The 15,687-nt window shown below is 45.6% G+C and overlaps 1 protein-coding gene across 5 annotated transcripts in view; it reads right to left on the bottom strand.

The window, feature by feature from the left end:
- iqca1 (IQ motif containing with AAA domain 1) overlaps positions 1-15,687 on the bottom strand; it is a 259,787-nt gene that overhangs the window by 109,385 nt on the left and 134,715 nt on the right. For 4 of the 5 annotated variants that reach the window (XM_041200968.1, XM_041200969.1, XM_041200967.1 and 1 more), the window contains exon 7: positions 12,522-12,606. The exons of the other annotated variant lie outside the window; for it this stretch is intronic. In XM_041200968.1, the coding sequence (XP_041056902.1) occupies positions 12,522-12,606 (85 nt within the window). The remainder of the gene's footprint in view (positions 1-12,521; positions 12,607-15,687) is intronic. 5 annotated transcript variants of the gene reach the window in all.

Below are 15,687 nucleotides of genomic sequence, written 5' to 3'. Positions count from 1 at the left end.
GGACGGAGGGACAGGCAGGGGTGGAGGGTCCTAGATGGGTCTTGGTGTCGATGAGTTGCTGGAGCTTGCGCTCCTTAGCACTTGAGAGAAAGAGAAAAAGTTTCTTGTTGAGGCGTCAGATGAGACGAAGAATAAAATGAAACTGGGGGCACACGCAGCTTTGAAAAAGGGTACGGCGGTGCTGCTGGAGGGAGAGGTCGAGTGTGTTCATATGGCGGCACAAGGCACGGAGTGTGGATCTCAGAATGTGATGGGAACGGAGTCTAACCATCACCCCTTGACGTTCAAGGGCATTAGCATCACTGAATTCTCCACTATCAACATCCTTTGGTGGGGGGAGTTACCACTGACCAGAAGCTGAACTGGACTAGCCATATAAATATTGTGGCTACAAGAGCAGGTCAGAGGCTAGGAATCCTGTGGTGAGTAACTCACCTCCTGACTCCCCAAAGCCTGAACACAATCTACATGGCACAAATCAGTAGTGTGATGGAATATTCTCCACTTGCCTGGATGAATGTAGCTCCAATGACACTCAAGAAGCTTGACACCATCCAGGACGAAGCAGGCCACTTGATTGGCACCCCTTCCACAAACATTCACTCCTTCCACCGCCGGCGAACAGTGGCAGCAGTGTGTATCATCTATAAGATGCACTTCAGAAGCTCACCAAGGCTCTGAAGGCAGCACCTTCCAAACCCATGACTGCTACCATCTAGAAGGACAAGGGCAGCAGATATATGGGAAGACCATCACCTGGAAGTTCCCCTCCAAGTCACTCATCCTCCTGACTTGGGAATATATTGCCATTCCTACACCGTTGCTGGGTCAAGATCCTGGAACTCCCTCCCTAACAGCACTGTGGGTGTACCTACATCAAAGGGGCTGCAGTGGTTCAAGGCAGCTCACCACCACCTTCTCAAGGGCAATTAGGGATGGGCAATAAATGCTGACCTAGCCAGTGATGCCCACATCCTGTAAATTAATAAAAAATCCTAAATTTATAGTAAACTGAAGTGGAGCCACAGTAACCAGATTCAGCCAGCTAGCTAATTAGCTACTCAGATCCTACAGCTGAGAGTGAGTCTAACCTTTCTAAACAATGGGACAAAAAAAGAACTTACCAGCTTGCACACTACATTCCAGTTACTGCTAATTACAGACTAGATTAGATTTTAAGAGCAAAATTTAAGAACAAAATTAACACTTAAAGCTCCCCCTCTCACCAAACTGAGTCTTCACTCAGTTACCTTCACTCTGTTTGCCTTGGCTGCACTAAAGAACCATGAATTCATAGTAAACTGAACTGGGGCTACAGTAACCAGATTCAACCAGTTAGCTAATTAGCTATGCAGCTCTTATAGCTGAGAGTGAGTCTACCCTATCTAAACTACAAGAAAGAATGAACTTAGCCAGTTTACACAGTACTTTCCAGTTACTGCTAATTACAGACTAGATTAGATTTTAAGAGCAACATTTAAGAACAGAATTAACACTTTTTAAAATCCATTAATGGGATGTGGGCATCACTGGATAGACCAGCATTTATTGCCCATCCCCAATTGCCCTTGAGAAAGTGGTGGTGAGCTGCCTTCTTGAATCACTGCAGTCCCTGTGGTATAGGTACATCCACAGTGCTGTTAGGGAGGGAGTTCCACGATTCTGACCCGACAACAGTGAAGGAACAGCAATATATTTCCAAATCAGGATAGTGAGTGGCTTGAAGGGGAACTCGCAGGTGGTGGTGCTCCTATGTTCTGCTGCCCTTGTCCTTCTAGATATGGGTTGTGGGTTTGGAAAGTGCTGCCTTACAAGCCTTGTTGTGTTTCTGAAGTGCATCTTGTAGATGGTACACACTGCTGCCACTGTTCATTGGTGGTGGAGGGAATGAATGTTTGTGGAAGCGGTGCCAATCAAGCGGTCTGCTTTGTCCTGGATGGTGTCAAGCTTCAAGTGTTGTTGGAGCTGCACTCATCCCAGGCAAGTGGACGGTATTCCATCACACTCCTGACTTGTTGCTTGTAGCTGGTGGACAGGCTTTGGCAAGTCAAGTGGTGAGTTACTCGCCGCAGGATTCCTAGCCGCTGACCTGCTTGTGTAGCCACAGTATTTATATAGCTAGTCCAGTTCAGCTTCTGGTCAATGGTAACCCCCAGGATACTGCCAGTGGGGGATTCAGTGATGGTAATGCCATTGAATGTCAAGCGGTGATGGTTTGATTCTCTCTTGTTGGAGATAGTCATTGCCTGGCACCTGTTACTTGCCACTTGTCAGCCCAAGCCTGGATATTGTCCAGGTCTTGCTGCATTTGGACATGGACTGCTTCAGTATCGGAGGAGTCACGAATGGTGCTGAACATTGCGCTATCATCAGTGAGCATCCCCACTTCTGATCTTATGATGGAAGGTCATTGATGAAGCAGCTGAAGATGGTTTGGCCTAGGACTTAAAACTCCCCCTCACCCCAAACTCCAAGTCTTCACTCAATTACATCAGCTGCACTCCATTTTTGATTTTGTTTTTAATACTGTTGCTTTCATGATATATTTCTGGTACTAAGCCACAAATTAACAGATTTATTAATCTTGATAGGGGGATGGGCAAGGTGGGTGGAAGATGCAAGTATGGGGAACGTATCTCCGTAGCTCGCATCTGAGCAAGAGGAGGAAGGTGGTGTAGTGATATTGTTGCTGGACTAGTAATCCGGAAACCCAGGGTAATGCTCTGGAGCCCAGGTTTGAAGCCCACCACAGCAGATGTTGAAATTTGAATTCAATAAAAACCTCGAGTTAAAAGTCTAATGATGACCATTATTGCTGGTAATTGTAAAAACCTATCTGGATCACTAATGTCCTTACGGGAAGGAAATCTGCTATCCTTGCCTGGCCTGGCCTACATGTGACGCCAGGCCCACAGCAATGTGGTTGACTCCCAAATGCCCTCTGAAATGGCCTAACAAGCCATACCATTGTATCAATCCACTAAAAAGTCTAAAATGAACCCAGCATCCATCTAGGCACCCTGTTGACCCTGCAAAGTCCTCCTTACTAACATCTGGGGGCTAGTGCCAAAATTGGGGGTTAGGGGTGTAGACCCCGAGATTAAAATCAATTAAGATCACAGACAAACCAAGCAACTGCCTGAAATAATAATCCTTTTTTTTATTCGTTCATGGGACGTGGGTGTCACTGACTGGGCCATCATTTATTGCCCATCCCTAATTACCCATTGCTCGGCCATTTCAGAGGGCATTTAAGAGTCAACCACATTGCTGTGGGTCTGGAGTCACATGGAAGCCATACCAGGTAAGGACGGCAGATTTCCTTCTCAAAGGACATTGTGAATCAGATGGGTTTTTACAACAACCTGCAATGGTTTCATGGTCATTGTTAGATTTTTAATTCAAAGCAAATTGATATAGGGAGTGACAAGGTATTGAAGCTGTTGGCAGGCTTAAACATGGACAAATCTCCAGGTCTGGATGGCTGCTGAGGGAGGCAATGGAGGAGATCTCAGGGGGGGGTCTGACCCAAATTTTTAATTCCTCTCTGGCCACGGAGGAGGTACCAGAGGACTGGAGAACAGCTAATGTGGTTCCGCTATTTAAGAAGGGCTGGAAAGGTAAGCCAGGGAAATACAGACCAGTGAATCTCACGTCAGTGGTAGGGAAACTATTGGAGAAAATTCTGAAGGAGAAAATCTGTCTCCAGTTGGAGAGGCAAGGTTTGATCAGGAATAGTCAACATCGTTTTGTCAGAGGATGGTCATGCCTAACAAATTTGATTGAATTTTTTGAGGAGGTGACCAACTGTGTAGAGGAGGGTTGTGCAGTTGATGTAGTTTATAAGGGTTTCAGCAAAGCCTTTGACAAGGTCCCATATGGGAGACTAATAAAGAAGGTAAGTGCACATGGGATACAGGATAATTTGATAAAGTGGATTCAAAATTGGCTTAGTTGTAGGAGGCACAGGGTGATGACAGAAGGCTGCTTTAGTGACTGGAAGCCTGTGTCCAGTGGCATAATGCAGGGATCTTGTGCTGGGTCCCCTATTATTCATCATTTATATAAACAACATAGATGACGATGTGGGGGTTAGGATTAGTAAGTTTGCGGATGACACAAAGATTGGCCGAGTGGTTAACAGTGCGATTGAGTGTCTCGGGCTACAGGAAGATATGGATGGGATGGTCAAATGGGCAGATAAGTGGCAGATGGAATTTAACCCCGGAAAGTGAGAGGTGGTACACTTTGGAAAGATTAATTTGACAAGGAAGTATTCAATGAACAGCGTGACACTGGAAGTTCTGAGGGACAAAGGGACCTTGGCCTGTGTGTCCATATGCCTCTGAAGGTGGAGGGGCATGTTAGTGGGGTGGTGAAAAAGGCATTTGGGACACTTGGTTTTATCAATCAAGGCATAGATTACAAAAGTAGGGAGGTCATGTTGGAGTTGTATAGAACCTTGGTGAGGCCACAGCTGGAGTACAATGTGTAGTTCTGGTTGCCACATTATAGGAAGGATGTGATTGCACTGGAGAGGGTGCAGAGGAGATTCACCAGGATGTTGCCTGGGATGAAACATTTAAGTTATGAAGAGAGGTTGGATAGATTTGGGTTGTTTTCATCGGAGCAGAAAAGACTGAGGGGTGACCTGATCGAGGTGTACAAGATTATGAGGGGCATAGACAGGGAGCAGCTGTTCCCCTTAGTTGAAGGGTCAGTCACGAGGGGACACAGGTTCAAAATGAGGGGCAAGAGGTTTAGGGGGTACGCGATGAAAAACCCTTTTACCCAGAGGGTGGTGACAGTCTGGAATGCATTGCCTGGGAGGCTGGGTTGCCTCACATCCTTTAAAAAATACCTGGATGAGCACTTGGCACATCATAACATTCAAGGGTATAGGCCAGGTGCTGGTAAATGGGATTAGGTAGGTAGGTCAAGTGTTTCTCACGTGTCGGTGCAGACTCAATGGGCAAAAAGGCCTCTTCTGCACGGTGAGAATCTGTGTATTTTTTTTACTGAATTCAAATTTCACCTTCTGCCATGGTGGGATTTGAGCTTTACCCTGGGTCACTAGTGCAGTGACAACATCACTACACTATCACCTCCCCATACTCTCAGAAATATACCTTACAATGTCGCAGACACCACCATCAGCTTCCCTGGTTATGTCCTGTCCCACTGGCAGTACAGATCCAGTGGCGGCAAAGCGGTATACAGTCAGGAGGGAATTCCCTGGGGGTCCTCAACATTGACTCCATGGTGTCACATAGCATCAGGTCAAACATGTGCAAGGAAACCTCCTGCCGATTATCACGTACTGTGCCCATCCTGCCCCACCCCCCCTCCACTCAGCTGATGAATCAGAAGCCCTCCATGTTGAACACCACTTAGAGAAAGCACTGAGGTGGCAAGGGCGCAGAATGTACTCTGACCATCATCGAGTGTGGCTGGGTAGCACTACTACAGGCCAAGCTGTCCAAGTCCTAAAGGACATATCTGCCTACCTACGGCAGGTGGTGAAGGAGCCAACAAGGGGGAAATAACATACTTGACCTCATCCTCACCAATGCCTCCTCTCTTTTCTCTCCCCCTCTTTCACTCTCCATCCTTCTTCCCCACTCTCTCCTATTTCCCCTCCACATCTCATTCCTGTCCCCCCTCCCCTCTTTTGCCCTCCCAGAACTGGAGATCTCACTTTACAGGACCTGCCAGAAACCGCAAGTGACGCTTTCCAGCTGACCCTGCTGCACTTCTGAAGCCGGCATGGGAGCAGCGAGGACTGTGGCAGTGAGGTACGTATTGGGGTCATTGGGTGGGAGTATTGAGAAAAATGGAGGAGAGTCAAGAGAGGTTGGGGTAGGTTGAGAGAGGCTGGGGAATTAGGAGAGTTCACGTGGGCCCACAGTTGGGTGCCATTGAAGGGCCCTGGGACATCGGCGAGGCCTGGAGCATCAGCAAGGCCTGAAGCATTGGCAAGGCCTGGGGGATCAGCATGACCTGGAAGTTGCTGGCAATGGCAGGTCCCAAGGCCTGGAGACTGTAAGGAGAGAGGGCCAGGGAGTGGGGAAGAGTTTGGAGAATGGACGGGGAGGGCGAGAGAGTCTGGAGGCTTGAGGGTGGCATTTGGAGATTTGAGCGAGGGGGAGTTTTTGGAGACTGGGGGGAGAGTTTGGAAAGCACAAGTTTGGAAACTGGAAGGAAAGAGGGGGAGATAGTCATGACTAGAGGGAGAGAGAGAGGGGAGAGTATGGAGTCAAGAGGGAGGAGGGATAGAGTTGAGACTCAGGTAAGAGAGGGAGGAGAGTTTGAAGACTGGAGGGAGGGGGAGAGTTTGGAGGGAGAAAGGAGTGAGTTTGGAGACCGGAGGTAGAGGGGGGAAGACTTTGGAGACTGAAGTGAGGGGGGAGAAAGTCGAGACTGGAGGGGCAGAGAGAGGGGGGAATTCAGACCCTATGACTGCAGGCAGTGGGTGGTAGGGGGTCTGGGGAGTGGGGGAGAGTTACGACCCTGAGACTGTGGGGAGAGAGAATGTTTAGACCCTGACACTTTGGGTGTAGGGGAGTAGACCTTGAGACTAAAATCAATTAAGATCTGATGGGGATCTGGTGGGTACTCACAAGCATCTACCATATAGTGGAAAGATCTTTTGGACTAAATGAAAAAGCTGAATAAATTCAGATATCATTTAAGTAGTTAATTTCCTTGTATTTTCCAATGCAGGTTGCTGAACACATTGGATCGCTTTGAGCACACTGGACAGCTTTGAGCACCTTTTTTCATTTGATGTCAAAGATGGCAAAACCCTACTGACTGTGATCAAACTCATTCCAAGTTACAACAGCTGAGGTCAAGTGATCGCTGATCATTTCTGAGCCCAATGAATGCAAAAATATGTCAACATTTTCAAGTGGCAGTGAACTATGAGGTGCTTGTATGAGCTCATGTCTGCCGGCATCCATGTCTGTGTGCAAATGTCAACGGCACCCTAATATTAGTACCTACCATCCCATCTCCATGTTTCTGAGCAGAGAATGTCACCGACATATTTCTGTCCTGGCGTTTCCAGCTATACTTTTAAAAAGTTTGCGACCTAGGAGTTGTGTGTCTTTTCCCCACATGGCTGCCATGGTCATAGGAGGAAGCAGCGCAAGGTCCTAAGTTCTGGCTTGCATCATGTGACATAAACCATTTGTGAGCTCCCAGATGTGACGTGAAGTAACAATGGCATTATTGTGACAGGTTTCCGTGTGCATATGCAAGACTACAGGGATGAAAATGCGCAACCGTGAAAGAGGCTAAGAGTGAGAATGGATAGCAGTTGATGTGTGCTCTTCATTATATACAATTTGGAACCTTAAAGCTACATAGTATGTCTGGTTTTTCAGGAGCACAAACGGCAGGGCTGGGCAACAGAGAAAAATTGGAGATCGAGACGGAAGCATGTTCTAGAGTGATGCATAGATATCAGAATATGGTGCTCGTGAAATGTTCAAAGTCAATTGAAAGGTAGGGCAAACTGCAGCCCCACATCCTTCACTGGGACCAACAGATGACTGTGTCCTGAGGAAGTATATGGCGCCTTGAGGTGCCTTGTCATAATGCTGGTATACTGCCACAAGTGCACTGAGGATCGCACTGCTTGCTCCTGCCTTTTGTAGGCTGCCATAGCCAGTGGAATGTTGACAAAATGCTAGCAGGGGCTGCACCATCTGAGTTGTGCTCACGAAATGCCCTGTTGTAGATACAATCTACATAGAGTAGAAAGGCCACATGCTCCTGAGGCCACCCAAACTTCCTAGGATGAGAACATAGTGATGCAAGAGTGTAAGTACTCATTCAGACATTGAAGTGGATCATTGAGATGAGGAGGAGAACAATGATGGACCAAGCAAGGAGGGCACAGGCCAACGAGGGTCATCATAGCTCATTGTCATCATCTCTTGGAACTTGATGGCTATTGCATTTCACGTGCATGCCTGCCTTGTCTGGCTACTACATTGGCCTTCCCCTGCTCCCTCAGCCTCCTTGCCCTCAGCTTTTAACGTCCTCATCATCGGAAAAACTATGCAGCTCCTCCATCATGGCATCTGGCAAGACATTCCCCTTTGCAGGGTCAGGTTGGGTAGGTGTAGCAAGCCACAGTGAGGCATGAGACCCTCTGGGGAGTGTGTTGGAGAGCGCCATTACCAGACCTATCCAGACATCAGAATCATATCTTCAAGATACCAATGGTTAGCTCTATTAATGAGCGTGTTGAGGCATGAACAGCATTATACCTTTCCTCGGAGACACTTTCAGACTGTCAGACAGGCGTCATCAGCCACATCTTTAGCAGGTAGCCTTTGTCCCTGAGAGGCCAAATCTGGATGTGCTGAGCTCCCTGGAAGATCTGCGGGAACTGTGATTGACTCAAGATGTACGAGTTGTGGCAACATCCTGGGTATCTGATACATACCTACACAATGTACATTGCACCAGCTGCACATTGAGAGAGTTGATGCCTATTGATAAATCTTAAAGCCACATGAGTACAGTCAATGGCACCTTGTACCTGTGGGAATCCAGAAATAGCAGCAAAGTCCAGTGCTCTTGCAGCCTGACCAGCTTCATCTCCAGTGAACTTCACATAGTGGGTGTGCCTTGGTAAATCGGGTGTCTATCATCTCCTGTATGCACTTGTGTGTAGAAGCTTGAGAGCTCCTGTCGAGGTCCCCAGTGGAGCCCTGGAAGGAGTCACCCAAAAAGAAGTTCACAGCGGTGGTAACTTTAAGAGCCATAGGCAACGGATGGCTTCCCAGTCTCTGTAGCATCAACTACTCCTGGAGAATGTGGCAGATGTGAGCCACCATGTCCCTAGAGATGCAGAGGCCTCGATGGCACTGTTTCTTACTCATCTCAAGGAATGAGAAGCATCTTCTGTACACCCTTGGTCTGGCCAGATGCCTTAACTCAATGTCTCTGTGAGCCTCAGCTTCTGGGATCTGAAGAGGCCCCACTGCCTCTTGCTCATCAAGGTGAGCCGCTTCCCTTTGCCCAGCATGGCCCCAACATGCCCTTTTTCTGTGCTTTTGCTGCTGCCTGTTTGCCAGGATGAATGCCACATTAGTTAACCCTTCTTTCCAATGTAAACGTCACTGCATGAACATTGGACAGAGACATAAATGAACATTGCAAAGGTCATCTTCCTGCCACTGACTAGAGAGTGAATGTGGCACCAATGGGTTACTTCAATTCTAGCAACGTTTACTTCAACTCCTCTCTTCCTCTTTATATGCTTATAAAAGCTCTTACAATGTGTTTTTATATTTCTGGCTAGTTTAATGTCATATTCTATTTTTTCCCTTTTTATCAACTTTTTAGTGTTCCTCTGCTGGTTTCTAAAACACTCCTAATCCTCAGACTTGCTATTGTTTTTTGCAACATCGTAAGTCTTTTCTTTTAATCTAATACTATCCTTAACTTGCCGAGTGACCACAGATGGGTTGTGTTAGTTTTTCAACGGAATGTATTTTTGTTGAAGATTTTAAATTGTTTCTTTAAATGTTTCCTACTGTTCAGTTACCTCCATACCTTTTAGTCTCTTTATCCAATTAACCATAGCCAGTTCTCCCCTCAGACCTATGTAATTGGCTTTGTTCAAGTTTAAGATTTTTGTTTGTGACTGGAATATGTCACTTTCAAACGTAACATGGAATTCAATAGTATTATGATCACTATTTCCCAGAGGATGTTTTACCATGACACTACTGATTAACGCAGCTCATTACTAGGTCTAAAACAGCTTTATCCCGTATAGGTTCCACAATGTATTGCTCCAAAAAACTGTCTCACAAACATTCTACAAACATATCTTCTAGACCACTCTTGCCAATTTGATTGTCCGAGTCTCTACGAAGATTAAAGTCCCCCAGAATTATCACATTTCCTTTGTTACAAGTTCCAATAGTTTGCTGTTTAATGCTCTGCCCAATGGTAGGGGGCCAAAAACTACTCCTACCATTATTTTCTGACTCTTAATATTACCTAATTTCCATGCTGATTCTACTTCATGACCTTCTGATGCCAAATCCTTTCTCACTATTGTCCTTATATCTTCTTTTACTATCACCCCTCCTCCTTTGCCATTCTGTCTGTCTTTCCTAAATATTGTTTACTATTTATTTCCCATCCTTGATCACCTTGTAATTATGTCTCTGTAATGGCGATTAAATCTAAATCATTTATCTCTGTGCCAGCAAGTTACTTGTCTTATTGTAAGTTCAAATAAAGAACATTTAATTTCAATTTTTTACTTCTATTCCCTGCAACTTCCTCATTTGCTGATGTACAAATTTGTTAAACACCTTGTACCTTCCTGACCCACTCTGCTTGTCTTTACCCACATTGCTATACAGTTCTGATGTCTCAACCTTTCTCTTTGGATTTCTAAGTCTCCATTCACCTCCACACCCCTGTCAGTTTAAAGCCCTGTCCACAGCTCTAGTTACATGATTGGCCAGGACACTGGCTCCAGCCCAGTTCAAAGGGAGCACATCCGAAAGGAATAGCTCACTCTTCCCTGAGTGCTGATGCCAGTGCCCCATAAATCAAAGCCCCCTCTTCCTGAACTATTCTTTGAGTCATGCATTTAAATCTATAATCTGCTTGATCCTATGCCAATTGGCATATGGCTCAGGTAACAATCCAGAGATGATCACCTCTCTAGTTCTGTGTACTAATTTGGTCCCTAGCTCCTCAAATTCTCTGAGCAGAACATCATTCCTGGTTCCGCCTCCATAGTTGTGTCCCAATTGGACTATGACAATTGGATCCCCCCCCCCGCCACCAAAACTTCAAATTTCTCTCCAGCTGCGAGAAAATGTCCTTAAACCTGGTATTGCGAGGCAACACAACCTTCGGAGTTCCTGGTAACAACGGCAGAGAACATTATCTATCCCTAGACTATACTGTCTCCTAACACTACCACATTCCTCTTCACTCTCCCGCTTGAACGGCATCCCTTTACATCTCAGTCTGCTCATCCACCTTGCAGTCCCTCTCACCCATCCACACAGGTAGCGTGCACCTCATCCTATTAGACAAAGTCAGGAGCTAATGCTCCTCCATCATTACATGCTGATTCCTTTGTTTGCCTGACTCATTGACACCCTCCCGTCCCTGATAATTGACCAACTCTGAAGGTTATCGGAGGTAGATGGAAATGTGGAATTCAAAACACAAGCAGATCAGCTATGACCTTATTGAATGGTGGAATAGGCTCGAGGCGCTGAATAGCCTGCTCCTGCTTCTATTTCTTATATTCTTATCATCTAATGTAAGGGGTGCAACTGCCTCCTGGAACTAAGTGTCCAAGTAATTCTCCCCTTCCCTAATGCCCCGTAATGTCCGCAACTCAAACTTCCTAAGTTGTCTAAGTTACAGACACTTACTGCAGATATGGTTGTCCAGGATTGCAGTGCAATCCACAGATTCCCTCATGTTGCAGTCACGGCACAGCACCAGCCCTGCCATTTCGGTCAAACCATGTTTATTTAATTAGTCAATTAGTTAATAATTTACATAGATACAGTGATAGAAAGTTGCACTGACTTAGGCTGGAGACAAGGAAAGAAACTCACCAATCACTGAAGGCTGTAGAAAAGTCAAAAAAGGAGCATCTCTTTGCCCCTCTGCACCAACTTACCACGTGAGCCAAATTCCCAACTACTCAATCTACATACTCACTCTCTCTCTCTCCGCCACCCCCCTCTCAAAGCTGTAATGATCAACCTTTCCTCCCAAAATGCTATGGCCAACCTACTCTCCCCACATCCTTCACCTCCTCCTCTATCTCCAGCTGCGATGGCTAACCTGGGTCCCCAAGTGCCCCCGGATGCAACCTTGAACAGCTGCCTGCTCCTCTCCCAGGCTGTCAATTTTGCTGGTTTGAAGGTGGGAAATGAATAGCAAAAAAATGATAATGAGGTTCTGATTAAGTTTGACAGGATCTCTGTTTTCAAGACCTTGTAAACTTGCTCTGCACCCTTCCCAACTCCCCGTAATTTTGGGGCCATTGTATTCAAATTCACAATTTGTCATGTTTGAATTTCAACTTTTAAAAGTCAATGCAATGTTGGAACCCAACAGTACAGTACCCATCTTAATTCAGGTGAAAAGATATAAAACAGAAATGACAATAATATGAAGCAGTATGAAGCACCATCTATATCACAAGAGCATTGCTCAAAGTTTCATTCTGTCCTCAAAAATATCCTGTCCTCTACAAGGTTTATTGGATAGTAATCTGTAGCAAGAAATCTGAATGTTTTGTTCTCTCCTTAGCTTAGTGTCCTTAAGGAAAACTGTAGCTTGTTTATTGCTGCCACTGATAAAATTCAGCATGTATTCAGATAGTCAGTTATATGGTTGTAAAATGAGAAAAGTTAACAAGTTGCCCATTAAACAATCCCAGCTTTTAGCTTGATGTGTGTCATAACAAGTGCCTTAAATAAGGTCCTTTAGTACATCTCGAAATTTACCTCTTGAGGAGTCTTTGAAGCAAAAATAGCTGCAGAACCTCCTTTCTCTACATCAGGGTAGTCAGGAAACTTCCCAGTTGTGTTTCTGGTTGAAGAGTAAAATCACACTTAATAAAAAGCAGCAATAATTCTTCCCCCCCTCCTCCTCTCCCCCTCCTCCTCCCCCCTTCCCCTCCTCCCCCCTGCACACCCCCCACCTCCCCCCGTCCCCCACCCAATGCCAGTTCTGATTGAGGTAAGCAGCAGGCAAATTTGGTGTTGCCACTTCATTAAAAGACAGCAGCACTGGGCCAACTGGCTCCTGAGCTGCTGGTTGTCTCTGCACTTAGGCAGTATTATGCTGGTGTCACGGTATCAGAGAGTCATTATGGCACAAAGGAAAACCATTCAGTCCATTTAGTCCATGCTGGCTCTCTGTTAAACAATCTAGTCAGTCTCAATGCCCCTGCTTTATCCCCATAACAATATATGTTTATTTTCCCAAAGTTCCCATTTAATTTCCTTTCAAAGTCATTGATCATATCTGCTTTAGGAGATATTAGGAGAGCAAAGAGGGAATATGAGAAAGCTCTGGCTGGTAAAAGTAGGGAAAATCCCAAGATATTCTATAATTATATCAATGGGAAGAGGATAACCAGGTAGGGTTAAAGAGTAGGGCCAATAAGGGACCAAGGAGGCAATCTATGGGTGGAGTCAGAGGACATCACTAGAGTGTTGAATGAATACTTCACGTCTGTCTTCACCCAAGAGAACGAGGATGAAGGTATCAAACTCAGGGAGAGAGACTGAGAGGTTCTTAAGCAAATTGATATAGGGAGTGACAAGGTATTGGAGGTGTTGGCAGGCTTAAATAGGACAAATCTCCAGGTTCAGATGATTTGTGTCCCAGACTGCTGAGGGAGGCAAGGGAGGAGATCACAGGGGCTCTGATCCGAATTTTTAATTCCTTTCTGGCCATGGGGGATAAGCCAGATGACTGGAGGACAGCTAATGTGGTTCCGCTATTTAAGGGTTGCAGAGATAAGCCAGGGAACTACAGGCCAGTGAGTCTCACGTCAGTGATAGAGAAACTATTGGAGAAAATTCTGAAAGAGAGTATCTATCTCCACTTGGAGAGGCAATGTTTGATCAGGTATAGTCAGCATGGTTTTGTCAAAGGGAGGTCATGCCTAACAAATTTGATTGAATTGTTTGAGGATGTGACCAGGTGTGTAGATGAGGGTTGTGCAGTTGATGTAGTTTATATGGATTTCAGCAAAGCCTTTGACAAGATCCCACATGGGAGACTTATAAAGAAGGCAAAGGCACATGGGATACAGGATAATTTGATAAGTTGGATTCAAAATTGACTTAGTTGTAGGAGATAGAGGGTGACGACAGAAGGATGCTTTAGTGACTGGAAGCCTGTGTCCAGTGGAATACCACAGGGATCTGTGCTCGGTCCCCTATTATTAGTCATTTATATAAACAACATAGATGACTATGTGGGGGTTAGGATTAGTAAGTTTACAGATGACACAAAGATTGACCAGGTGGTTAACAGTGAGGTTGAGTATCTTGGGCTACAAGAAGATATAGACGGGATGGTCAAATGGGCAGATAAGTGGCAGATGGAATTTAACCTTGAAAAGTGTGAGGTGATACACTTTGGAAGGAGTAATTTGACAAGGAAGTATTCAATGAATGGCATGACACTACAATGTTCTGAGGAACAAAGGGACCTTGGCATGTGTGTCCATAGATCTCTGAAGGCAGAGGGACACGTTAGTGGGGTGGTGAAAAAGGCACATGGGACACTTGCTTTTATCAATTGAGGCATAGATTACAAAAGTAGGGAGGTCATGTTGGAGTTGTATAGAACCTTGGTGAGGCCACAGCTGGAGTACTGTGTGCAGTTCTGGTCACCACATTATAGGAAGGATGTGATTGCACTGGAGAGGGTGCAGAGGAGATGCACCAGGATGTTGCCTGGGATGAAACATTTAAGTTATGAAGAGAGGTTGGGTAGATTTGAGTTGTTTTCGTTGGAGCAGAGAAGACTGAGGGGTGACCTGATCGAGGTGTACAAGATTCTGAGGGGCATGGACAGGGTGGACAGGGAGCAGCTGTTCCCCTTAGTTGAAGGGTCAGGCACAAGGGGGCATACTTTCAAGATGGTTTAGGGGGGATGTGAGGAAAAACTTTTTTACCCAGAGGGTGGTGACAGTCTGGAATGCACTGCCTTGGGGGTTGCGGGGGGGAGTGGTGAAGGCGGGTTGCCTCATATCCTTTAAAAAGTATCTGGATGAGCACTTGGCACATCATAACATTCAAGGCTATGGGCCAAGTGCTGGTAAATGAGATTAGGTAGGTAGGTCAGGTGTTTCTCGTGTGTCGGTGCAGACTCGATGCAGACTCTTCTGCACTGTGATTCTTTCACCAATCTTGTCGGCAGCAAGTTCCAAGTGATTGCCACTCAATGCATAAAAAAACTTCCTCACATCCCCTCTGCATCTCTTGCCCAAAACTTAAATCTATGTCTCTGAGTCCATGCACATGAGATAATGGGAAAGCTGTTCTTTGTTTACCTTATTTAAACCTGTAATTTACTTGTATACCTCTATCAACCTCAACCTCCTTTTGCTCCATGGAGAACAACCACAGCTTCTCCAATCTAACCTTGAAACTAAATTTCCTCATCCCTGAAACTATTCTGGTAATTCTCCTTTGCACCCTCTCAATAACTCTCACAACCTTCCAAAAATATGGTGACGAGAACTGGATGCAATGCTCTAGTTGTAGCCCAACCAGAGCTTCATAAATGTTCAGCATAACTTCCTTGCTTCTGTACTCAATAACGCTACTTATGAAGCCCAAGATCCCAAATGCTAATTATCAGTTACTTTCTCAATATATCCTGCCACCTTAAAGATATATGCATATGAACCCCCAGCAGCCTCTGTCCTTCACTCTCTTTAGAATGGCGACATTAGGACTATACTGCCTCTCCCTGTATGACCTGCCAAAATATGACATCTCACATTTCTCTGTATTAAATTCTAGATGTCACTTGTGTGCCCAATCTGCTAGCCTATCTAGTTCTGTTGCCGTCGACTGGTATCAGCCTCTTTGCTTGCCACACACCTCCAAGTTTGGTATCATCAGCCAATTTTGAAATTTGACTATG

The sequence above is a fragment of the Carcharodon carcharias genome, chromosome 12, assembly GCF_017639515.1.
Source record: "Carcharodon carcharias isolate sCarCar2 chromosome 12, sCarCar2.pri, whole genome shotgun sequence".
Classification (NCBI taxonomy): domain Eukaryota; kingdom Metazoa; phylum Chordata; class Chondrichthyes; order Lamniformes; family Lamnidae; genus Carcharodon; species Carcharodon carcharias.
Note: the sequence above shows the minus strand (reverse complement) of the source record. Positions and strands in the feature narration are given on the sequence as shown.